Source organism: Sylvia atricapilla, chromosome 12 (genome assembly GCF_009819655.1).
Source record: "Sylvia atricapilla isolate bSylAtr1 chromosome 12, bSylAtr1.pri, whole genome shotgun sequence".
NCBI classification, from domain to species: Eukaryota; Metazoa; Chordata; class Aves; order Passeriformes; family Sylviidae; genus Sylvia; species Sylvia atricapilla.
The window spans coordinates 14,051,343-14,078,359 of record NC_089151.1 but is presented as its reverse complement, the minus strand read 5'-3'; the positions used below and the strand labels follow the sequence as shown (position 1 = coordinate 14,078,359).

Here is a 27,017-nt window from a genome sequence, read left to right as displayed (position 1 = left end):
GTATGAGAACAGCAATTCATTGTTTGAGCCGACTTTTAAGAGTATTTTCTAGAGTTTACATGGTATCTCTTGTCTATAAAATTTTATACCCTGAAACAAGATGTTTCTCTGCTACAATGAATCATATTTATCCTAAAACTCTATTTGCATATTGTGTGCAAAAGACTTCTCCAGCTTCCAAGAAATTAATCTGACCACAGGAGATATTGCATGGTCATAACCCCTCCATAAATTTTACAGATTTGTGATTGCGAGACTGGTTTGTTGTGATGCTGCCACACAACACCAGTGATTTCTGCAAATGATGGGGCAGTGGAAAGTGGGCAGATGCAAGTTCTGGAGATGAAGAGCCTCTCTCTTTCTTTCCTTCCTTCCTTCCTTCCTGTTTTACGTTTGGCCTTTCCCTTAAATTTACACGTTCCCTGCACGCAAAGAAGCATCTGTATGAACAGCACATATGAAAAACTCCATATTCCACAGTCCATCAGCAATTTTAAAGCAAGCTTAATATTCAGATTTTCCTAAAATGCTCTGTCAACTTTGTCACTTCAAATTATTAGGGATTATTGGGAGTGGGAAAGAGAATGAAATAGACTAAATTAATACACCACTCTTCAAATCTTTCATTTGCTTCCACCTGGATTATTTTGGAAATTCTGGACACATCTCCTACAGAACTAAGCAGGCCTGCACTGCCCTGGACAGAAGGGATAGATCACATACAAGTTACAAAATCACACGTATCATTGAGATGGAGAACTGAGCAACTGCTACTTGTCTCTGCCAGTAGAGAACCAGGGGGTGTCAGACAAAGCGAGCAGGTGGCGTGCTCAAATGAAACAAAGATTTTTCTTTTTCTTTTTTATTTAAAATGCACATAATTCATAATGCATCCTGGAGGTAGGAAATTCTGTTTCAGAAACCCCTTAAGCTGTAAGTTGTTGGGATGTATTTGGGGCAAATATAATTTGCTCTACTTTTGTACTCGGTCTGCTTTTATATCTCTGTAAAAGAAAATACCAAGCAGGATGGACCTTTGATGTGACCTGGTATGGCCCTCCCCATGTTCTTAATCTGCTTGTCAGGCAGGCATGGCCTTAGCACTGCAGGGCAAAAAAGAGATTTCAGCAGGAATTTTATTGTCACATTCAAGAAATTCATTTTATTTTCCCAGCCTTCCTGCCTTGTTGCTCAGGCATTTTAGTGGCTCAGTTGAAATGGCATTTTTTCCATCTGTGGTTTTCCCTGTGTTGCTGTTGGACTTTGAGCCCTTTAGAGCTCCAGAGTGAGCATGCACTGACTGAAAACTAGAGTGATCTTGACTCAACTCATCCAGATGCTCCTCTAACGCTGGCATGGATATATTATCTTGGGAAAAGATAAAAGGAATCAAAGTCTGGCCCTGAAAGTGTCCATCTAGCATTTATGTTTTATTATATATGTTTCTGCTGCCTTTTCTTCTCTCTACCTTCTCTCTTCTATATTGAAGTAGATTTTCTTTCTGAAACTCTCCTCACCAACAACTGCTTTTTCCTGTGTAAGTTAGGTTCATAACTGTGGGTGTTTTCTAAAATACCATATGGGTCTTGCAAACAAGTGCTATGTTCTTAGAAGCTTATTTGATTTTTAGGGATGGATTATGCTAGAGTAGGTGAAGATTTAAGTAGTTTTTCAATTTCCATATTTGCAAAAATTCTGCATTTTCATCAATATTAATATACTTAAAAATATACTATCTGTCATTATCCACATACAAAGCAGATGCTGCTAATCATTACTGACTCACCCTAGACTGAAAATTCCTCCTTCAGAATAAAGTATTCTTCTAGCATCCATTACTGGTATGCAGTTATGTTCACTAGTCTAAAGCAAATAAACAAATATCCCATCTTTATTAACATATGATTGACATTAATTTTCAGCTGGTTTTAGTTTCTACTATGCTTTACATAGATTGCTATTATTTCAAATTTATTTACAGTTTATTTTTGCAGCTTCTCTGTCTAAACTGTACACTGAAATATCTGAGTTTATGAGCTGCATGAACTTCCAGTGCATTTGTACCCCTGAGATTACTTGTCCCTGACAGAGAACTTTGACAGTGGTTATAAAGTTGTCAGTCTTGTTTCTTTGATTTTTTTTTCTACACTGGTTTTGGTGCAACACTTCAAAGCTGGCTTTTATTGTTAAAGTAAAGGCAGTTTCCCCAATCCTGTGTAAATCATGTGTCAGTATGTTTTACTGAATTCACTTTTCTTCAAGATGTGCTATGCCCACCCTCTGTTTTGCAAGGACAGAGCAAGCTCTGTGTAACTTATGCTGCTTCTCAAAATGCAACATGAGTTTGGACTTTTTTCCTTAAAGCAAACACACAGATAAATATGAGTGAAATTAACATGTGACTAACAAAATGAATGCAAGTAACAGTGAAAAATTGAGGGTTTGTTGGTTTGCTTTGTTTAGTACAGCTCTTTACTGGGCTACCACTGTTACAATCCACTTTTTAAAAAATTCAGTATGCATCTATCTATGTATATTTCAGTGTTTGTACCAATGGAAACAATGTAAGAATAGATGTTCTGTTACACTAACCATTGATTTCCCTTCTTGCTGATGTGGATGAAGAAACGACCTCCCTAGAAGGACTTCAGAAAGCCTGATTGGCTTTCACTGGAGCTGTGCCGTTTCTATAAATAGTCCAGCGCCTGTATGCGTGTAAATGCAAACAAACAGTGCCGATTTCTTTCAGAGCAGCACGGGTATGCAGGCAACTGCAGAAGATATGGGCTCAATATTTGTCTTACTGTCTTCCTTTTGTCATGTTATATGGATGAGTGGGAATAGCATGGGCCACCTGCTCTTTGTTCCCTGCCCTTTTCATCCTCTTCAGTTTTCATCTCTTACACCTCTTTCTTGCCCTTCCCTGGCAATGCCCATTCTTCTCATGCTCTCAACAGCCCTTAAGATGCATTCAGAGTAGCCCAGGTAGCAAATGTTCCAGGGTCTTCCTTTGGCACTACTTTTATCCTGGGTGACAGTACGATAAAGAAAAGAAGCAAATAGTCTGCATGTGTGCTGTCCTTATCAGTGTGACACTGCTGGCAAAAAGGTGGAGAGGACTTACCTGTTCTTCCTGAGAGTACTGGGCAGCACTGCCTGAGGTAGTATTGCCTTAAACTGAGTGCATTGACATGACACAGTATAATGTGGGAAAGCAAACAGGAGTTTAAGGGCTGCAAACAAGGTCTATCAATATTCGGGACGAAAAGAAAAGGAAAAAAAATAATCAGTCAAGATATTTTTAGACCTTTCAGACTGTTTCCATTAACCCATTTTTGTGTGCATTTTAAAAACAACAAACCAATCTCCTAGTGTCCTAAATTCGTACTACTTCCTAGAAAAAATAATTTTGAATCTCAAAGTCTAATTTGGACAAATCCATAAGAAGGAAGATGTCTAGGGAAGAGGCAAATCCTGGAAGTTGGTGCAGTAGAGAGCTAGTGCTGAACCACTGTCCTGGTACTGCAGCAGGGACACAGTCACAGCAATTAGAACAGACATGAGAGACTGAACTACTTTCACTAACAGTCTTGTAGCACTTCCAGAAGGATGAAGAATGATCCTGTTATTTCCAATAAACTGCAATTCAAATAGTTATCATGCACCTGAACTTATGATGGAACACAGTATTCTTCTGCACCTTTTTTCCTCTTTTAAAGTCTCTTACAGATCTCTCTAACACGACTGTTCTTCAGTGTAGATGAAAGATAAGTCTAGGCTTAGCTCCACAGTCTATTATGGTACAGGAAGCACAAGCAGTGAGTAAAAATGCCACTTCAACATGGCTTGCTGATGTAAGCAACAGCACACACGGTGCAGGATTGCACTGAATATCAAAGGGATTCAAGGGGAGAGCTGAGTATTTTGTTTTTACTGGAGGAGCATGGTGAGAATTCTACCAGAGGATCCTGAGCTCTGGGACACTGACCTTATGAACTTAGAGATACTTAGGTGATAAATGTAATAAAGGTTAGTGCTTCTGCACCTTACAGTGAGCTTCCACTCATGATCTGTACCCTGCAGAAGAGGCCATCATTAAGCCAACAGCAGCACTGACACTGAGGCAGAGATTGAGGAGCTTCTTTTATTCATGAATCTGGTATTTGTTATAGACTTGTATTTAATGAATTATGGTGCACTTTTGTACTACCATTTAAAGCTCTGATAGTTTACCTGTGTGAGCATGAACTAGGAATACAGAAAATGCAGCAAGCTTCTGTCTCTGTTTATAAAAGAATGGATTTTTCATTTTCTTCACTTCTTTGCATGAAATATTTTAGATCACATAGCCTGCAGACAGCTGTATAAATTTTGAACAGTGATGACACTAAACATACAATGCAAGTTCTTACTATTCTGTTGTTGAGGTAGGCTTATGGAATAATATAAAAGAAAGTCCTGAACCGGTGCAAGAAACTCTGCATTGTTTGCAGAAGTCAAGATGTTCTTTGTTGGCATTTGTTAAATTTTTTAAAATAAATCTAAGCTAAAAAAGAAAAAATAAGGCAATTTCTGCATTGAAGTATATATAGAGATGTTTGCAAATGTGTGGCTCCTACTTCTCTCGACAAACAAGAATAATATAGTTAGTTTTGCAGTAAATGGGTGCTCAACCCAATAGTGAGAAATCAGCATGTTGCTTAGAAAAACAAGTGCTTTAGGCTGCAAATCTGACATATGCTTGTACTTTCTGGCAAAACACATTCTTCAGATTTCATGGGATACAGTACAGCTCTGAGCTCCCTACGATATGTCTTTCCCCTGCTCTTTCTGCATGCTCTAGGGATCTTCACACAGAGACAACAGACTCGATTTGCTGTGTGGCTCTGAGAGCAGTGTCTGTCTTCAGTGATGACAATGGGGGATCTATGCATGCAGGGCAGGCTGAATATCAAACTGAGGAGCAGCCAGGCACAACTGAGAAACCGAGTGAAGCATTCCACCATTTTTAAAAATAAAGACTCAATCATTTAGAGCATTACACATTCTTAGTACAGTGGTAGCCAGAATCCTAGGGATAAAGATGACAGACTTTGCTTAAAGCAGGATTCATTGGATCTCTGTGCTCTGCTCCTTGGATTAGGCAGCACCTTGTACACACATAGTCCAGATAGACGGTAATTGGCAACACACAGGTCATGCATGTTGGAAAATCTTGCCAGGACGCCTGCTTCTTTCTGGCAGATACAGCCTAGAGTAACAAATGCCTGATTTTAATTATATACTTTGTTTTGCCTTATGGGAATGGTTCCTTCTCTGTGTATTCATCTTAAACCTAGCTCCTCATTTGCCCTCTGTGCTAAAATTAGCATTACTTTCAGCAACTGCTTATCACAGTATGTCAGGTTTTACATCCATTTTTACTCACGTGTCAAAATATTAATATTAGCTATTAACGTGCTGGGAACATTTATGATTATTATATCCCATCCCATTCTCTGGCCAACATTAATTACATGTTTTGGTTGCTTTTAAGTACTCTGATCAAGGATAAGTTGCTGCCCAAATTCAAAGTGAGTGATTGACTGGCGGGTGGTCTTGTAAAGAACTTGTCCAATTTAGAGAGAGAGGTAAAGTGTCCAGACGCTTTGAATTTCATGTAATTCTGTGTGGATGATCACATCCTTTTCTTTCAAAAAGCTTATTAACTGCTTTCGGTTTGAAGCCATTTTTAGCTCAGAAACACACACTGGAAATTTCAAGGCATGAGATTTTTCTCTCTCTCCCCAGCATTCGCTATGTTTGTTAATTGACAAATGGAATACTGGATTGCATCTGTTGCTGCTGTATTTAAGGCTAACAGTTCTGTTGCTGAGGATGAAAACGTGGTAGTTTTTGAATCCTTAACATTTTTATAGCTCACAGTCTGTATATATTCCTTAATCTATTGTGGTCTCAACAGAACATTTGCAGATAGGTAAAATGAGTATCAAAGAGCAGTTAAGGTGACTGCCTACAACTTATCCTATTAACAGCTCCAGTGGTTTCTTCATATTGGAACATACAGCAGGATTGCCACAGAATAAAGTACAGAGATGAAGGTGTGCATCAGGCAAGACATATTTTAGCTGGTTTAAGTCTTACCCAGAGCACGCAAGTGGAGCTGCCGACACATTTTTAATCCTTCTCACAAAAGCTTGATAGCAGAAGTGGGTTTCACCAGCTATTAACAGTGACTCTGGTGCCTTCTAAGATCCAAATCTTGTTAGCCATTAGCTGCCAGCAGGATACCTGAATGCACTCAGGTCTATTCTCAGATATAACAGTTTCATCTCACTCCAGCTGTTTCCAGTAGGGATTCCTCTCTTTAAGATTGCCAGAGAAACAAATTGGGACTCTATTTCTGCAGAGAAACGAGGTTAACTGATTCAGGAAGTAAGTGCAGTTCTCCCACGTCCCTTTGATAAAAATCATCTCCAGAACAATTCATGCTTGGATGGATCTGTGACAGAGTCCCCTCTAGGTTTGCTCAAAACATTTAACATTTCTGATCCCATCCTCCATTAGAAATGTATAAGCAGCTGTGGGCTGCTTCATCTTACCAGTTGCTCCACATCCTGTTACTTTTAATCCATCCCTGGGTCTGTCTGCCAGCAAAACTTCTGCCAGAAGAATGATAGCTTTCATTTTTAAAATAGGAGCCTTTCCTTTTTATATGGAAGAGCCTTTTTTTTTTTTCATCTCCAAGCTGTGTGCAGCAAGAGACTGATGAGAAGACTGCATGTGCAGACCATGTTGATGAGGGGTTTCAAAAACCTTATTAAAGTATGTACACTGACTTCCAAGTTCAGATGATTTCCCTCTAGCTGACAGAGCTAATCCTCCTGCACATGACTATTCTGAATACATCTTTCCCAGAAATAACTTATTCCTAGAGAAATTGGATAGTGATACTTTTGACTTAAAAATCGATCAGATTATACCAGACCTCTTTATCTTCTCTTATTTATTAGCAATATACTGTATTTTTCAGTGGAAATCTTTCCTGGAATGTCTATTATGACATTAATACTTCAAGTTCTTTTCAGCTATCTTCTGTCATGTCTGGAAACAATTTACGTAGAGACTACAATTTCTTCTTTTCCAGCTTCTCACTCTCAGTCCCTTAAAAAGAGACTTTGTGGTCATCAATTTTACCCTGTGATAAAGGAGGAGGTTTTGTGAAATGATTTCTTAACATATTGGCTATCCATTCCTGCTGCATAGTGGGGTCAGCTTTGTAATAACAGCAAACTGACTGAAGCACATAGATAATCTAAAAGAAATGTGGATTTTTTTTTCATTAAAAGTTACCTGCTGATTTTTGTTGTAAAATTTCCACTCCCCCAATGCAGTATCTTGCACTATTTGAGGTGGCAGTTGCCAGTCATATGCTGACAGAGGCAGCAAGATGTTTAAAAGTAGCAAGCTGTTTAAGTTGTCCTAGGCTGTAAGTGCTTCATTAATTAAAAAAACCAAATGAGAACATACAAGGCAGGCATGCAGCAAGCTTGTTGGCAGTGTTAGAACCCCAGCTTGAATCCAAGACACTAAAATTTTGCTTCAGTCCAGACAGGTTATACTTCTAGCACTGGGTTTTGTACATAAACTACATGTACTAGAATATGTGCAATTAGCAGTTCTCTTCATTTCTGCAGTGAATTAAATTGTGACTTTTTGACAGCTTCATAAATGATGAATAGCTTATAAAGTTTAACTTCAGAGGTAATTTTTCTGTCTAATCTCTCTCTGTGAATTAAACCTTAAGGAAGATGCTGAAAATCTTAACTTTTTCATTAGATAGGGATATATAATTTAGTAGCTCCTTTAGCTTCAAGCCAGTGTTATGCTATACTCTGGCTACAGCCAGCTTTACACAGATATACCTGACTTACACACTGAAATTTGCTATTAATATCAATGTAATTGTAACCAACCTGTTCTGTAAAACTTTTAGCAGTCATGGTCAACTATGTCTTAGGAAAAGGGGAAGTTAATGTGTTTGAAGTTGTGCTGCAGGGTGGTGTATTTGGAATATGAAGTTTCTGTGTGTATAAAGAGCAAAGTGCAATACACACCACCAAATTCTTGCCTTGTTTTTAACACTGCAGCTTTTTGAATCCTGTTCTGCAGTTACTCGAGTTACTTCTGCAGAACTACTTAGCACTGCAAGCAGTTTGGGGCTTCACTTTTTTCAGTGCAGCAGAAAAGGTGGAAAGTAGATACTGTTTATTAAATAAAAAATAATATTCTGACTTCACTTGATGCTGCCTTTATTAGGGTCACTGTAGCTTTTACAGTCAGTCCTTTGCTTTTGGCTTCAATGAACAATGAATAGTTCAATGAACTATTAGGAGATTTTTGAATTACCTTTTTTTCTGCTTGTTTTCAGCTTTTTGTGGCATTATTACACCTTTTGGTTTTGGAAACAGGCAGCCATCATTTCTAGCTTTTGTGTGGAAGGAACCATTACTTCCTAACACTACTTGTTTGTGAGAAATTAACTGTTAAAATCATGCCAAAATGCAAATGAGGAGCCTGAGCAGAATGGCAGGAAGTTAAATCATAGCAGTCCACATTCTTGCAACCTGATGAAGTTAGAAATAATTCTGTAGTCAACTGGAAGGTAGGGCATGTAGCAGTAATTTGTTCTAGCCCTGGCTGCTCGTTGAATTATTGGGTCAGAAGCTACAGAATTATCTTTTTGGCTTTTTAAATTAATCCAATATATTAACTGAAATAGACCAAAACTAATGTAGAGGAAGGATTTAACTGACAGCTTGTACAGTTTTTTTAAGCAAATAATATCATATGGAAATGAAAGAGGGAGCATATTTGAAGCATGGGAACAAGCTCTTAGCAAACACATTCTGGGGGAAGACCAGGTATAAGGAAATTCCAGATAGGTATATTTACTTCCTAAGCATAACAGGGGCATGGCCCTATTATGAAAGCAGCTGCTTTTCTCTCTCACAAAGTGGAAGGTTATGGTGCTTCACTGTTGTAGAGCAGTTGCATTTTGCAAGCTGTGCCAGGCTCAGGGAATGATTCTGGCGTGTTTAAGATGTCATTGAGAACTGAAGGCAGGAGGCAGAGGCTTTGTCTTCCAACAGCCCAAATGCAGCAAGCTCTTGGCCTCCAAGAGGTTACAGAGCCCACTGAGAAAGCAGGTGGGCATTGGCTGGGCGCCACTTGAGCAAAAGCTGCAGCCACTGAAATCTCAGGGCTGTTGAGCTCCACCAGCGCTGCCACTCAGCACTGCTGCCTGGGAGAGCTGCAGGAGAGCAAAGAATCCACGTAGGATGATGGGACTCACAATGAGACTTTTTAAAGTTTTGCTGAAGGCTATGGACAGAGACAAATTATTACATGAAGATGTTTATTTAAACAGCCCTTGATATTGATAGCTGAGAACAGAAGAATAGTTCTGAACAAGCTTAATATAAGAAATTCCAACTGCCACAAAGTATGATGGGCTCTCTTCTGCCCTGAGGTAACACAGCCATGAAATAGAATCTTTGTAATTACAGAAATGTATACATGCATTACATGTTTAGAACAGAAGACGAAACTGTTTCTAAGAAGTATTAAATAAAATATGACCTCATGATACACTGAGCTACATGGTACTTTGTATGTGGTTTAGCAGAACTCCCCCAGTTCTGCATATGAAGCTATTTGTATGGAGAAAAAGAAATTACTACCACTGCAGGTAGGACTTCCATGCAGAATTTAAAATGCAATTTGTAAAATATGGACAATTACTTAGAATTTTATTCCCAGTGGTTTCCTTCTGGAACTAAATCTCTACATCTACCTCCAGGAATATACTTTTTTGTTTCTGATTAGGTATAACAATGGGACTATGTAACGACTTCTAGTGAAGCAGAGATAAAAGGGAGTGTATGATGCTAAGTAATGATAGGTTGTTTCTGTAGTCATGGCAAGGGATGTGTTTAGAATACTAACAGCTTATTGACTAATGGCTTTGTGCAATTTATGGATTATGAATAATACAAAAAACTTCCTGTAGAGGGACTTTTCACCCGGACTTTAGTGTGATTATAAAAAAAATATGGTCTGTTCAGTGGAAAACCTGTACAGTCAATTTTGCAGCAATCACATATTTCTGAAGTGTAATTAAATCTGCATGTGTATAAAGTATTTAAGTAGTAGATACAAGAGTTGTATTTTATGGTTGTTTTATAGTGGCTTGTGATATTTAAATATGTTACTTAAAAGAGTCAGTAGAAAACAGAATCTAAATGCCTTGTCTTCTCCATGTAAACCATATGTTCTTATGTTGACTAAACTCAGTGGATGGTTGACAATATAAAGAGACAGACATTTATTGAGAACAAGTATCTTCTGTCTCTCAGTTATGATGCTAATAAATGAAAAATATTTTTTGAAACCCTAAAGACATAAAGTCCTTCACACCAGGAATACGGGATTTTATGGCCCATGGAAACATTCTGGATTTAAAACAGACTTCTTTACAACTTTCATACTGTGGGAAGACATCAATATATACACAAAACAGTTCTCCACTCTGCAGTAATGCCTTGTTGGCTTCAATAATGCATGCAGTCACACCAACATCTCCAAACTGAATAATTTAAAATAATAATCAGCATTAAAAAAACCCCAAACAAAACCGACTGGAATCCCCATCAAGTCTGCTACAACTCAGGAAGATACAGAATGCTGGAAATAATCCCTTAAGGCACAAGGTTAAGTGCCACAACGAGATTTCTTTTCTAACAGAAACCCCTCGTCCATTGTTGAGCTGTATAAATAACAGCACAGACAAAGAAATGTTCGGATGAGGAGCCTTGCTCGGTTGTTTACCTCTGAACAGAAATAAGTTAGAAACAAGATTTAAAAGCCTCAAGAAGAAAAGCACAGGTAAACACCGGTCAGGGTGTAGCTTGTGACTCGGGTGACTGATTTTATAAAAACCTTACTGAAAACAGACCTTGCTCCCGATAACAAGTGTGATAAGCTGAACAGTGTTGAGCAGCTCGTCAGGAGAGTCCCGAAAGCAAAGAGTATTTTTACTGTGAAAAGACGAGCGTAGGATACTGCCGGTGTGTCTCGGGAAGATACGTGTCACTGGGGTAGAGTCGCTGCCACTGTGACCCACGTTTCTGCAGGCTGGCACCCCCCCGAAGCGGAGGTGTCCCCGCCGCTGGGACCCCCCAAACCCGAGGTGCCGAGGTGCCTCCGCCGCCCGCCCGCGCTATAGCAGGACCGGGGGCAGCCCGGGCTGTGTGCGGGCCCCCGGCAGACCCCGCACTGGGCTCCGGCAGCGCCCGCCGCACACAGCCCCGAGCCGGCGCCGCGGCGCTGGGTCTGGCGTGGGGCAGAGCGGGGCAGCGAGCGGCGGCGCCGGGCAGGGGCGAGGGGCCGGGGGCGGTGCGATGGGGAGGCGCGGAGCGCCGGCAGCTGCCCGGCAGCGGCGGGGCGGCCGCCCCTGCGCACCCCCGCGCCCTCCTCGCCGAAGTTTTCGCCGGCGCGGGAAGGGCGCCGGGGCAGCGCGGGGCAGCCGGAGGGGCGGCGCCGCCGGGGGTACCGCGGTCCCCCTCCGGCGGGGCGCCGCGCAGCCCGCGGCTCCTACCTTCCAGCACCGAGCAGAGTTTGTGCAGGGCCATTGTCTCCCGGCGGCGGCGGCGATCAGCGGCGCTCCATGGCCGTGGCGGTGCCCCCCGCGAGGGCGCTGTGCCCGCGGCTACGGCTCGGCCCCCGCCCGCCCGCGGCCATGCCCGGCGCCCCCGCGGGGCGCGCTCAGCCTCCGCCGCCCGAGCGCGGAGCCGCCGCCGCGCTCAGTCCCATGGAGAGCGGGGCGCGGCGGGCTCCGTCGAGGCTGGCCTGCCCCGGGGGGCTCCCCGCGCGGCGCTCCGAGCGCAGCCCGCCTGCTCCCAGCCCGACTGAAGCGGCTGCCGCTAAATGAAGCTCATTTAAGATGTGAGGGGTGTTTGCCTGGATGAGCCGCTTGTACGCATGTGCCCGCCCCCGACGGAGCCCCGCAAGCAGCCACAGCCGCAGCCGGCGGGGCCGCTGTGCTCCTCCCGCTCGGCCGGGCACCGAGGCGGGGGCGACAGCGCCGGAGCGGCGCCCGTTCTCTCACCCCGTCCCCACGAGGGGCCGGGGCTGGCCCCGTTGCAGCGCCCCGCCTCTGTCCCGCACCTCGGCCGCCGCCGTGCCTCACGGCCCGGGCCCATCCTGCCCCGTCTGCCCGGCTTCTCCCGTGCGCGGTGCTGGCTGCCCGGGGAGCCACCCCCGCGGCGGAGGGGGCGAGCCCTGCGGCCCCTCTCCAGGACACGGGGGCTTGGATAAGCCTGAGCAAAGATCCCGGCTTTGTTTGGGATCTGAGCGGCTCCCGATGGGGTAAAAGGGATACGGTCTTCCCCCGGTCTTCCGTGGCTCCCCTTCGCCCCCTCGCTGGTGGCAGGGAGCCCGCGCGGCTCCGGCAGTGCGGCGTGCCCAGCTGCCTGCCTGGCTGCAGTGTGCTGCCTGCAGCTCCGGCGCCGGGAAGAGCCCATCACACGCTATTGTGCGGCTGTTGTTTGACAGGAGTGACAGCTAAAATGGAGCTATTACTTTACAAGAAGTTAATAAAAAGGCGCACTTAGCCTGCTGCCTGCCCTGTCTGCCGTCCCTCTGGTTATCCATCACATCGGGTTTAGCTTGTGAGGGGAGATCTTACTTCGGGAAAGGGCCTGAGGTGGAGGCAGGTGGCGATGTCGGGGGAAGGGCAGGGAGGGAGAGGCCCCGGCCGGCACATCCCGCCGCGGGGACTCCCGTCCTGCCAGACCCCTCCGAGCAGCCGAGGGCGAGAGCCGCGGCCGTGCCGGCCAGCTCGGGGCACAGCCGCGGAACGGTGCACTGCCCGTAGGCTACGTGTGAAAGGACAGCAACACGGGAGTTCCTTAGAGATGCTTTCAAATCTCCCTTAGGCAACGCGGGCTGAAGAATCGCTGGCTATTTCCTACAGGATGTCTCCTCCCTGGAACTGCCGGTGAGGCGAGGCTGAGATCTTTCGCTCAGGCTCCAGAAGTGTTGAAACACGGAGATGTTCAGACCTGTGCGTGTTGCCAGGCTTTGCGCAGGGGGCAGGAGCGGTCCGGGCCGGGCCCGCAGGAGCTGCCGCGGGGCTGCCGTGCCCGGGAGCCGCCGTGCCCGGGAGCCGCCGTGCCCTGGGAGGAGCCGCCGTGCCCGGAGCCGCCGTGCCCGGAGCCGCCCCGGCCCCGCTCCCACTGGGAGGAGGCGGCGGTCTCCATTCGGGTCCTGCGCAGCCATCGCGGCTGCACCTCCCGCTGCCCCACGCACAACTCCGCTGTCCGAGCCCAGGCACTCTGTGGAAGCACTTTGGAACCAACCCACTCGCTAGACCCAGCAGATTTTGCAAACTGTAAATTATATGCGTAATTGCCACTTGTGAGTCCTGCTTAAGGAGTAGGGCAGCCAGTACAGTGTCTAACACGGGCGTGCGAGGTGAAGCTCTGATTCCTTGTGGTTTGGTGCTGTGTATTTGAATGTTAAATTCTTTCTACAATGTTCAAAGGTCAGCCTATCCTGTTAGAAAAGGTCATTCTTTTGCTTCAGATTATCGGTTAAATATTTCAGGCGCTTCAAGTCATTGTGATTGTCGGCGAGGGCGAATTAAATGGAGAAGGGAGCGGAGAGCAGCGAAGGGAGCGGGCGCGGGGCCCCGCGGGGCGGGGGGCAGCAGCTCCTCCCGGACCCCGGCGAGACCTGGCAGCAAAGGTCCTGAGCTTTTCTGGGTATTAAAGATCCATTTCAGTGTTGCAAGAAGCTTCATGAAGTATTAAGCTTGATGGTCTGGCAAAATCCCAAGTTACATAATTATATTATTCTACTTACTTGAATTGTCCTTTCAATTTCAAATAGAGATGATACAGTCCTCCTCCTCCAAGCGTAGTTTTTCCATGAATTGTGAAATAGCTGCTACATTCCAGCAGTGGACAAAGCGATTCCTCTGTTCCCCTCTTAATCATGTATTTATAGCAGTGTGATGAAATTTAAAGTTCTATAGTAGAAACCCCTATACATAGAGAAGTTCACAATAGGTGTATCTACTTTGCATTATTTTCTTCACTAACAAAAATGTTTATTGTAGTAATGCAAAAAATATCCAAGATTACTGTAAAATATCCAAGACTACTGTATCTGAGCATGATTCACAGTTTTTTATCTTCTCTGCAAGTACATAATTAAAATCTGACTGTGCTGTTGTGCAGATTGTCAGGAAACAGGGGGTTGCCTGCTTCTTTTATTTTTTAGAATGCACAGTATAGCTGATGGCAAAATTTGACTAGGATATTTTTATTACTCGTGATGACATAAGAAATGAGAACTGGCCTGATTCTTAGATCTTGGGCTGAATTTGCATTCAAGAGAACTGTTAGTGGTCAATTGTCTCTCACCAAAGAGACGGGATTAAACACTTGTAATGCCGTGTGCTCCGTACAAGTTTGGGTAGTAATTGCAAAGACCCAATCTGCTACAGTCAATTTAACTGAAGAGCTGAACTCCTGGTTTGTCCATTAGAAGGTTGGACAGAGCTATTACACACTTGGGGAAGTGAGCAGCTTTTCCATCCTGTTCTCTTTCCAGGGCTGTGTCAAGCTGTCAGTGCAGGAGAGGCAGGGAGAAGCATCAATTTGTAGATTTGGGGCACATTTTGCCTCTGCTGCTTTCAGAGCCATTTCTCCTGTGTACATCCTGTTGCTTTGTTTTGCTGGAGTTCTTGTTACAGGCAGTGCTTTCACTAGTGACAGGTCTGAAGAAGCTTTCAGTTCCCATCTTTGAGCCTGCAGAGTGCAGCTTTCCAGGGAGGAAAACGCTCGGCCACTGGGTCACACTGGCAGTGAGCTTGACTTAATTAAACTTGAGTTTGGGAGTTGGACAGCCAGTTGTGTATTGTTCTGATGCTCTGTCGAGTCCTCATGATTATTTTTGGGTAGCAGTAGTTCAGGGAAGGCAGTGGGATTCATTCTGATGTAGGTAAACACCTGCATGAGCAGCTGATGAATGAGTCAGTCACAACACTGCTCTGCTGCAGCTAAAAGCTTACATTTGTATTATTAGAACTGGGTTTGCCTCCTCCTGAAAACTTCTTTTGATTTGCTGTTCTGTGAAAAGTTAAAAGTTTTAACTTTACCTAAAAATATTTTCTGCTCTTGAGTAGCAAAGTGTACAACCCAAACAGCCTTAGACCAGCGGCTATTTGGACATTGTTTTTAAAAGGTTGCAAAAATACAGATGTAGACAGTTGAATAATTATGAAAGGAGATGAGGAGTTACATTTTAACTGTTCTGGTACTTGGTTTTATCAGTATGATTTAGGTGCCTTTAATAAATCCCAATTTCATTATATAACTTCTATAATTAGAAAATTATAGAAGATGCAAGTGCCTCAGTATTGTATTATAATACAGTTGTAATTGTATTACAATATGTAATACATAACCATAAATATGCAGAGTTGGCTTTGTTATTGACTACTGAGTAATGAATACTGCAAACTTTTAAATAGTCTTTTAAATAGCCTTTTAAATAGCCTTCAGAAAGCTTACAGTGCACTTCTCTATTTGGTAGGCAATATAATTAAATCTGTTAGAATATACCTACAGACTTTTTTGGCTTAGGTTGAAAAATTAATTAATTTCAAAATTAGGTTATGATTGTTATGGATTGTATCATAGATGGGATCACATTTTTCACTGAAGTCAGGAATTAATTATAAAAGTAGTGCTGTGTGGCTGATTCTTTTCAAAGTGACAACTAGATCCTGTCCCCAGAATGGATAGTGAGATTACTAAAGCAGCATAGCAATGTCAGATTTAACTCCTCTACTCCTCTTGATTTCCTAACATACTTCTTTGAATGAAATATTTGTCCATCCCTATAGAATTAGTACTACAAATTAATTGTATTTTCTAAATTTAAAACAATATTTTGTTTGGTTATTAATACCCTCAAAACAGAGACAGTTAATGCTTTTACACTGTTGATTATAATATAGCAGAAGCTTATGGATTGACTTCTGCTGTATTTTGGTGTCATTCATTTGAAAGAAGTTATATATATCAATTACAACCCATTAGTATCTATTCAATATCAAATATTGGGAGCTGGAGCTGCTGGAGCCAGGCCAGAGGAGGCTCCAGGGTGGGCAGAGGGATGGAGCAGCTCTGCTGGGAGGAAAGGCTGCCACAGCTGGGAGTGTTCACCGGGACAGGAGAAGCTCTGGGCTGAGCTCAGGGTGGCCTTGCAGGGCCTGAAGGGAGCCCACAAAGAAACAGGCAGAGTGACTGTGTACAAGGATGGAGTGACAGGACACGGGGGAATGGCTTCACACTGGCAGGGAGGAGGTTTAGATGAGGAATAAATTCTTCCCTGTGAGGGTGATGAGGCCTCAGCACAGGCTGCCCAGAGAAACTGTGGCTGCCCCATCTCTGAAAATGTTCAAAGTCAGGTTGGACAGGGCTTGGAGCCACCTGGAGTAGTGGAAGGTGTCCTGCCCATGGCAGAGGGGGTGGAACTGGATGAGCTTTAAGGGCCTTTCCAACCCAAACTATCCTGTCATTCTTTAGAAGCCCTGAATTGACTTGGTGCATTTGTAGTGATTACTTCTTAATTAACTGTAGTAAGAGTTTTCAATGTGTCTCTGTTAAGCACAATGGCCTCAGCACAGGAGGAATACCGTACTATACAGAATATGCCTATTAATCTGCAGCAGAAAAGTTGGTTCTTTTGTTGGGGGATTATAGTGCATTAATGATAAATCTGGTAGGAAGATTCAGTCTTAAAGCTTCTCATGGAAAATGAGAACAAAGAAAGATGGTATTTCAACAGCCATCTGTCAGTTGGCCTGTCAACAGTATTTTTATATAGGTGAAATTTCACACTGAGGAAGCTTCCAATAGCATTTCTCACCAGGGCTGTGTTACAGTGGCTGCAGTTTGAAAATTTATGTAGCTCGATCTATTTCCCACTTCTCAGTTACTGTGACAATCACCTGGAAATACAACTTTCTAAATGATGCTGCTTTCCTAAACTTCCCAGTAGAAGGGCAATAACCTTACCCAAACATATGTTAATGCTTATAGAACAGAAGACCAAAGTACAACAAGAAACCTCTGACAACAGGTTTAACAATATTTAATGCCTTAATTAAAAACAATATGCATAGACTGTGAGCCATGCTACAAGTACTCAGAACCTGGGGTAAACTTTATTATATTGTATACAGTGATGCAATGGTGCACTACTGAGCATGCAAAATACCTCAGAGCAGAAGATACCAAGTTCATTGTTTTGTACAACAGTTTAAATGCCAGCATGAGGTTATTTTATTCCTAATTGCTTTTTCAAAAACAAAAGGAAGCTAATCTATGTGTATTATGTTGTGATAGAGGGTTACAGACAACTTTACTGCCACAGTGCATTATGCATTTAGCATTATTCTTCAACCATCTGAAAAAGACAGGAAAATATATTGAACTGTGCATCCTCCTAATCATAAAATCTGTTCTTATCTTTTGCTGGTGGGAGCCAATTCTATCAATGCAGTTTAAAAAGTCCAAAAGCATTAAGTATTTATCTTAAAAAAAAAAAAATCTTACCTTTTCATGAGAAAAATTGAAGGTGTGCATTAACGAAATATTCTGTCCTGGATAATAACAGCAACATGATATGAGAGTCTCCTGTGCTGGCATCTGATCAGGGCATTTTGGAAATCCCCAGGGCCACTTCAGAGCTCAGGACAGCGCTGCTCTGGCTGCTGGCTTGTGCTGCTGTACGAACGGGTCAGTATCCAGCAGTGCCTTGGGAAGCCAGGCTGTGACTGGCACTCGGGGCAGCACCAAAGCCCAGCTTTGCTCCCTCTTGTCCAGGGCTGCCCTGCCAGGCACAGGGACCGTTCCAGGGAGGGCCAGAGCCCAGCAGGGACCCGCCGCACACCGAGGGCCTTGACGACCAACACTTGCAGCTTGTTGAGAAAGGATGTTGTAGTTTATCAAACAGTATTAGGAATGCAAATTAACTGATGTAACTGCAGAATTAATGGTGTAGACTCATGCAAACTAAAAACATGATTGTTCTCAGATTCTTCCAGGATCCCGAATACACTGAGCTGTAACTTTATCACCACGTAAAATATTTGAAGTTGAGCGACGTCTTCTGTCATCATTACAGCCTTATGAAATCCGGGCATAGCAGTGTACATAGAAAATGTGCATTGATTATTCTGAGTGTCCTATTACATTCTTCATTTAATCCTTGCATATCTCATCACTTAGCAGTACATTTTAGGGTATCAATCCTCCATCTCTCCTCAAAAATATTTCTTTTAACTTCTTGAAAAACAAAACCAAACAAAAAAATCCCAAACCTTTCTTATGTTAGAAAAATAGTTACTTTCATAATGACTTTGTGCCTTTCTAAAATAAATGTGGATTTAGTTTAATTATAAAAGCATTTTATGTAACCCTGGTACATTTTTATGATGTTAATTTTTTAATGTGTTGTCTTCTCCCTAGAAGCAGCACACATAAATACTGCATCTATCCCAGGATGACCGAACTAGCGTTCCACTGCAGGTTCCTTTCGATTCTCTAAATCCCAAGTTTTTAACTATTGCACATATGGATTTAAACAAAGAAAAATACAGAATACTTTAGGTTAAGCACCATTTAATACAATCAAAATAATTAACGATTAAGTCATCTGAGAAACTGCACAAGTTTAATTTTCAAAAACCAGGTTGTTTTGCAGGAATGAATAAAGGACAAGACCAATTCAAGTGATACAAGGTATTCTGCTCACTGAAATGCTACTTCATTTACACTTTCTTTCTATCAAATATTACTAAAGAATTGGTACATAAACAATGGTACATGCAGTTTGATCCCTTTACTAAGAAAAATAAATTTACAGTTCTGTTAAATAAAGGCCAAATGCTATTATATACAGTCTCTTAACTGAAAGGCCTTGTGAGACATTCAGGTCTAATTTTAATACTTTCCAAATAAATACCAGATAATGCAACATTTACAAATAACACACCAACAGTACTTCCACGGTAATAATTTTAAAAATCAGAATTTAGTCTTTCAGTTAAGCAAATGAGTAGCAGCTCCTTCATAAATATTAAGGCATGTCACATAGCATCAAAATGGAACCGATGAGCCTCCTGTCGCTTCTCTCTGTCATCTGCTTTCTGAAAAATAATAATAAAAAACACTTTGTGGAATCTAGAGCAATACTGTTACAGAAATGAGCTGTCAAATGTCAGAGAATGGTTGATTTTTTTTCAAGCCATTTGACAAAAGGCAAAAAAGCTTGGTAAAAGCCTCAACAATTAACTTTTAAATGATGTCAGTTTGAAATAGCAATAATCTACGCAAAATTGGCTTCTGCTGTTAATGCTCTGCTGTTGTAGTATTTATGACCCATTATTTTCTGTTATTTCTAATAATGCATTTTAAAAGGAATAATTCAAACCTGAAGACTGTTTCCTGGTATGCATTTTGTCTACATTATAAGTATAAGATGAAATTACTCTGGACTAACTGTAAATGTGATTTACGTTACATGTACGAAGAATCTCATTTAAAAAACATTCTGTTAAATACAACTTTAGAGCAAGATGGCAGTTCAAGCAACAACTAACAGCAATAAGGAGGCAAAAAATGTTCTGTGTCTTTTGTTTGTATTATGAAAATGTGAAGTAGGATGCATTTCCCTGCTTCTTTATGCAGAACACACACGGACCTGCTCAAAGAGTGAATTGGGTGGTGCTTGGAAAAAAGCAGCATATTTAAATTGTACCTAGAATCCATGTCATGTGTAAGAACATGTCCTCTCCCACATGTCTCCTCTCATGTGCTAAAGCACTTAACAGAGGATGGAAGCATTTCTTCAAGGATTCTTGAGCACACAGTGCAAACTTGTGCTTTTGTCATGACAGACAGCATGTGTAAATCCCAGCATGAGAGAATTTGGCAAAGCAGACCAAAATGCTTTTTGGCGTGCACAGACCCATGTTCTTTCTTTCTTTCTTTGTTTAAGGGGTAAAATGAAGAAAAGCCTCTCCACTAGGTGCTGCGTGGGCATTCAGAACTGTGTCTCAGTTGATAAAAATACACAACAATTGTGGCAGGAATCCATGCCCGTCTTCTGCCATGAGAGTTCATCATCTGCTTTGGCTCAAGGCCAAAGATTTCCTCATTACACAATGTTTATGTGTGATAGCAACTCAGTTGGTTTAAATATGGATTTTACTGCATTTTGTAGCAGCAGCAGAGCTGTCAGTGAGGTTTAGGATATATCAGTCTGGCTTTTTTGGCAGGGACTTTATCAGTGTCAGTAGTATTCTGGATGTCAAAAAAGGGGTGGGAAGGAGGGAGTGGCACACTCTTCCTTACACTGAAATGCTTGTCACATTCCACAGAATTTCATCATCTCACTTAGAAAACAATTTCCACTCCATTTCTTGTATGCTTCCTGAAAAAATTACTACTTCAAATTTGACAGTAACTGATACTCTGCTGGATCCAGCAAACCCTCTCTAGCAGGATTCCATCACTGTGCAGTGTTTCCAGGACCGGCCTCATGACCCCAAAGCAAGTTCTCAGGAATGAGAATGGGAACTATCGAGGGCTGTAGCAAATGTAGAAAGATCGTATTTGTTGTAAGATGAACAATGATGTCAATTCTTCCTCAATTTCTCTTTCATTTGATGTATCAAAATGAAAATCTACTAACTGAGACTGCAAAGCTTTTTTTCTTCAATGCATTCAAAATTTCTAAGGCAAGACAGAGCAACACCTACCCCTAAACCCTACAGTTATTTCAGTACTCCAATACTTGGCTGGCAGAGGAGTGTGTAAGAACTGCTGTAGACAAAGGGCTCCTGCTACTATTTATCTGCAGAGGTGAAAGTCCAGGGTTTATTTAAACTGTTGAATAAAACACTGCAGCTAACAGACTCATACACCCTCTAGGGGAAAGAAAAGATTTTAAGTGCCAGTTCCTTTCCCCTTCCTTTCTTTGCTACATGTACTGCAGAGATCTGCAAGGGAAAGGCATTTAGCCTGGACAGTATTTTTAGGAGAGGATTGCTGAGAGACAGTAAACTAAGAATAAGCTTAGAAACAAGGAACTCTGGAGTTTAACTTTACACATTTCAGTGATGCACAGCACAGCCTTGGTGAACATTCTTATTTGTTTAGCATCTCAACCTCTTCTAAACATTGGGAAGGTAAAAATCCATAGGAAGAATATAGAAATTAACATGTTTATCACAATGGTCTGAAAATACACAGTTTGTCCAAATACTTGTGCCTATTTTTGCTGCAGAGTTGGAAATGAGTTTACAATATAACCAGTACAGCACTACATTCACACACACCTGGGATGTAAAACAGCTCCAAAAGCACTCTGGGCTGAGCCCTTCCTTACACTACAGTGCTTGAATTACAAAAACTGTTCTGAACGCTGCCACTAAATCTCCATTTCTCCAGATGGAATTACACAAAGGTAATTCTCCCCAACTCCAAGTCCAAGTCCCTTTTCTGCTGCTCTTGTTTGCTAAAGGTATGTTGGAGAGAGAGAGCAGTGCTTTCTTGGTACAGCAGGACATGCTAACAACAGCCATCATAAACTTCATACTTCTTTGCTTTGTGTGTCTCATACCCAGCTTTATTATTAGTTGCAGGCTGTATTTAACATTTTGAAGAGTGAAGACTGACAGACAAATAACATTTAAATATGAAGCATGCGCAAAGCTTTTCTGAATGTTTAACAAGGTCATTTTATTTCCACGAGCACAAAAACAAACAGTTCTCCCATGTCACAATGTGCAGTAATTTTATCTGACAGCTAAGATTATGGTTTGGGTATGTAGTAACATTTATTGGCAACTCTGCCAGTTGGGTATGATTGTGAACTGAGCATAGTTAAGAAAAATGGGAATGCATTTCTTCTGTGACATGAAAGGGCCCTTTCTAAATGCTTCTTCAAATCAATGGATTGCTACACCCTGCATGTGTAATTCAGCCCCACACAGCAAAGCAGCCAATATGCACGATTGACTCCCTATACATTCCTGAATGCTAATGTCAGTGCAACCAGCAGTGATACACAGAAAAGACTTTCTCCTTATTTTCAGATTACCAGCAGAACTCAAGATAAGTAATCTGAGTTTATGTTCCATTTTCCAAAACAGTTCTCCTTAAAACTGCAAAATAGAAAGCTTAGATATGAAACAAAGATGGCTCATTTATGTTGGAAATAACAGCTTAATGGAAAAAAGGAAATGAAGAGCAACATGGGCAAGCTTAAGTGTTTTAAGAGCTTAAATAAAAATAATGCCAATTTTTAAACTTGTGGTAAACATTGAATTAATAATAACACCTGTTGCAACTTAATTCGGTCTGTGTCAGAAATGATTATACTGTAGAAAAATGTTTAAAAAAACCCCCTAACATACAGGTCTGTAAAATATTAGGGAGTGTTAAATAGTATAGAAAATATTTTAAAAATATTCTAGTAAATTAGCTTACCTTTTCTTGCCAGTGTAAGATGCCAATTATTGCCAGGATGAAAACGCAGACACCAATTAAGGCTATAGCTGTTAGCAGTACAATGTTACTTGGGGTCAAATACAGCTTGGCACTCCAGCTATAGAAAAGAAGAAAATCCAAGGAAACATTAATACCCTTCATTACAAAGCAGTAAACAGATTTTACATACAAAGATGAGAAGAACCTGTTAGTGTAAGACAGGTGACAACCTGGTCTACAGAAACGAGCAGCTCTACTTAGAGACTGAAGCTTAATGATGTTTACTCAGAAATACATGGCTTAATATAATTATTTCCGAGCACTACCATGTCTAAGTACAGTTTCTATTTAACTTTCCATGAATGCTACGGATATCCTCAGGGAACGAGTTTTTTCTCATTAGGAGATTTATCTCCTGCCCTTGCCTAGGACAAAGTAAAATGCATAAGGAAACCTTTCACAGGACTGCCTGGGGCCTGGGGACATGGAGCAGCAGGGGGAAATAATCCTGGAAGATTTTTCCAGCACATGAGAAGCTCCTTTTGGACAGGCTCATGGGTCCAGTTCTCTTTTTCTGAAGTTTACCCAGGGACAACTGCAGTTCGAGACAACATAAGCAGTTGATTATAGCTGAAGATCAACAAAATAAACACTTCAGGGCTCCTGGTAGACATCTCTCAAACCATGTGAGGTCTTGGGGCCTGGGGAACCCCCTTTTTGTGCTACAGGTTTCCTATCATGGGAAAGCTGTCAGCAGCAGGCTCTGTGTTGAGGCCTCTCAGGAAATCACACACCTATGTTAAAAAAAAAATTAGGAAGCTTTTATTATGAAATCTGATTTCTTCTGGGGATTCCATCCTCTGCCATTCTACAATGTCCATAAACCCACTTTATATGAAAGCAAAAATAGTTTAAGGATGCAATAACAGTAATTGTTTTCTGTAACACATACCTTTAAATACCTCAAGATTGTAACTAAATTTTCATCTGGCAGATGTTATTTCTGTGGTTGTTAATTAGCAACTCAAGCAGCACATCACTTCTCCACCGTTATTTGTTCTCTAGTAAAATTAACTGCTGAACTGATGTCAGAATCATTTCTGCATGATAAATGCTACTGACCTCACTGGTAGATCAAGCGGCAAAACGCAGCTGGAATATTTGACTAATGTTGTCTCTAATAGCAAAAAGAGAAACATGCTCTCTTTCTGGGAGAAACATTTTAATTGCAAAGTGAATTCCATGTTCAAGCTCTCGTGAAACCAACCCATTCACCTTTACCTAAAGGGAAACATTCATTCCTGTAGCAGCAGCTACTGCATTTAGAAGGGCAGAAGCAAAGCTTTGCTATGGAACCAGACAGAAATTGCATGTTTGGCAAAACAAAAATGCTTAATTCAACCATTACCATGCTTGTAATTTGTCACTGAGGATGTTGTTAAATCTAGCAAGTATGTTATTATTTACAGGAGTGGAGCTGGTAATACATTTTGATTGTTTGTCTGAGCCGGTAATAGGTTTTGATTGTTTATGGGCACCATCTGAGAGGCCGTGTAAATACCTGAGCAGCATTTTCAGCTACAGCTCAGCACTGACCCCCTGCCCTTGTTCTTCAGTAACTTTCTAGACAAACAACTATTTCTAAACCTACACAAAATGCCTAATTTACACTGTGTATTCAGGTAATTTTAGGAAGTGCAAATCCAAATGATGACATTACCTTCGAGGAACATTATGAGGGTAAGGAATGACTATAAGCTGGGAGTTTGGTATGATAGCTGTCCATTCTTGTTTTCTTATGGACTGAAAGAAAAGCAAAGCCGTGTCAATTCCTAACAAACCAACATACTTACAAGCAAAGAAATTCTCTGTTGAAATATACAAAAAGAGAAACAAAAAAGTTGTGAGTTTTTAAAAACTTTAAATATAAGTGATTAATCCCTTTATCTTTGTATAAACCCGTTACTCTGAAAGCTCCAAAATGCTTTAAAACCCACCCCCCAAAAGTACAAAGCAAAATAACTATTACTGACATGAAACACAGCATCTGCTTTAAAAGTACAAAGCAACAACATAAGAGGGAAAGAAGAAAAGAACTGATTCTTCAAAAGAGGCAGGCAAAACAATTATCCAAATGAGAATTTGGCCCATTTGAGTACCTCACTTTTCAAAGTATTACCATCAGATCTTTAAAGACTGAAAACGGTGAGGACCCCACTTTTATGTTTCATGTGAAGATCAGAGACTCACAGTAATCTCCTCCCACCATGACACTGCCCATGGTTTCACCACTGAGGCTGAAGGGATGACCTGAGTCTCAGCCCAGCCACAGCAACTCTGGGAAAGCCCTGCAGCTACTGCACTCCAGAACAATAACCGGACCCTCAGACTAACACCCATCTGCCCTACAGACAAGCACTGAATACCTGAGCTAACATTTACAGACACTTTCAGTCATCTTCTGGTTTTATTTTGGCTTACACACTCCTCAAAAAAACTGGGATCTTTTGGGCAAACCTTTCTGTACACTAACCTACTTCTTTGATATTCTTACTTCAGAAAATGAAAAAAAGCGTCCCCGCAGTATTTCTATCCAAAGTCTCCTAGGAAAGGTAGCACCATAAACGATTAGCTTGACAATCTTAAACATCCACCAACCTTTTCCCCCAAGGGCCGAGGGATGCCAACGTACAAGTGGTCGAGGAAGTTGGCGCTGCGGCCCAAGCCCAGCACGTTGTAGGGCAGCTGGAGGGCGTAGTGTGCTGACTGGCTGAGCTGGCCAGCTGCAAGGAAAGCACAAAGGAAACCCAAAGAGGTATTTTAGGGGGAGGAAATCCCCAGTGAACAACCCCCAAACTACCAACTTGCTACACAAATACACATTCTTCAGTCAGTAATAAAAAGTTTGAAAATTTTCACTGATTGCATGATTATGTAATTCTTAACAGCTCAATCCCATATTTCCAAACTACTTGTGAACACTCACTTGGGAGAAGAGCTTTTTAGGTAAAACAATTCCTTTTAGGTAAAATAATTCTTTTGTTTTAGGTAAAACAATTTTTTACGTAAAACAATTTTTTTGAGTACCATTTCTGTGTTAACTCAAATCTCCATTATCTGTTACAAGTTGAGAAGAAATCTGCTGTCTGCATTTATTGTTATATGATTAGTGCCAAATCTCTTGCCCCATTGATTTACAAGATCAGACTCAACATGTTCACTTTCTTGTCAGTGTTAATCAGTAATTACTACTGCGTCACAAAATTAGCTAAGTAAATTCTCATGAACAAATTTCCAAAGAATAAACTAATTTAATGAAAACAGGACTGCAGTGGGTGCAAGCTAATGATAGGAGGTGGAAACTGTAGGTGGAAAATAAGATTCTTGGTTTCCTAAAAAGGAAGTGAGCAAACAGACAACTGTTGCAGTTATCAACAAGTTCACTGACATCATCCCATTTCCAAAGTAACCACCATAGTATTCCATTTAAATTTAAAAAATCTTGTAATTGTTCAATTTCTGGCCAACGGATTCAGATCTTGGGTGGGTTCTTTGTTCTCTTAGCAAGTGAGCTGGTTCCACAGCAGCAATGGTATCAGCCACCACCAGATTAACAGGAATGAGAACAAGGGACACTTGACAACCACAAAGGGTTTTCTGTGACCAACAGAAACGGATTTTCACAAGCATGTGATCTAGTCAGTGCTTTTAGAGCATCAGATTTCTCTCAGCTTTGACCCCTAACAGATTATGCCTGAAACTGGAAATTATAAGTTAGGCAACAAAATGCAACAGAATGTGAGTTGAAGAACAGGAACCCATATTTTATAATATACAGCCAACTCCTTTTTGCCTCTCCCATCCAAGGCTCAATTTGGGAGGCAGCACTTTACCTCAGCCCATCAACTGTGGGCCAGACTGGTGACACATTCTGACTATTTGTGGTGAACATGGGGGCAGCAAAACCTCCTAACGCACCACCACCATTTCTTTGGCAAAGTCATATATCTTTGCAGGAAAAACCAAACCCACCCTCCCATTCCTGGCTCCTGGAGATGCCACTACGAGCAAGTATTGGCCCCAGCACAGAAGCACTTCACCAAGTGAAGTCACAACACCCACTTCCAGATGCAGCTCTTCAGCTCTTGGACACTCCTCTGGGGACAGACTACTCCCTGGAGTGAGGCTGGTGATTCTGAACCCCTGCTCCGTGCAGTGATTACTTCATGCTTCTGTTTCTGTGAAACTCCCTTTCCCTACCAGCTCTTGAGGAAGCTGCTTGCCATATGCTGTCAGGCATGTTTTGAAATAGGCCTGTTTAATCAGGAGGTAAATATTCTGTATTATTTTGGAGTTATAGTAATTTTATTTTAAAAAGCAAGA

The 27,017-nt window shown here is 41.8% G+C and overlaps 2 protein-coding genes across 2 annotated transcripts in view; both read right to left on the bottom strand.

Annotated features, from left to right (window-relative positions):
• The window catches only part of NETO2 (neuropilin and tolloid like 2), a 29,379-nt gene extending 17,608 nt beyond the window's left edge, over positions 1–11,771 (bottom strand). Inside the window, exon 1 of the mRNA XM_066327902.1 lies at positions 11,660–11,771. Coding sequence (XP_066183999.1) covers positions 11,660–11,693 — 34 coding nt within the window. The 5' untranslated portion in view covers positions 11,694–11,771. The remainder of the gene's footprint in view (positions 1–11,659) is intronic.
• Positions 11,772–18,744: 6,973 nt separating this feature from the next.
• The window catches only part of ITFG1 (integrin alpha FG-GAP repeat containing 1), a 71,976-nt gene continuing 63,703 nt past the window's right edge, over positions 18,745–27,017 (bottom strand). Inside the window, exons 15-18 of the mRNA XM_066327901.1 lie at positions 25,293–25,417; positions 24,355–24,437; positions 22,635–22,752; positions 18,745–19,288 (exon numbers count right to left, since the gene is read on the bottom strand). Of these exons, the coding sequence (XP_066183998.1) occupies positions 19,229–19,288; positions 22,635–22,752; positions 24,355–24,437; positions 25,293–25,417 (386 nt within the window). The 3' untranslated portion in view covers positions 18,745–19,228. The remainder of the gene's footprint in view (positions 19,289–22,634; positions 22,753–24,354; positions 24,438–25,292; positions 25,418–27,017) is intronic.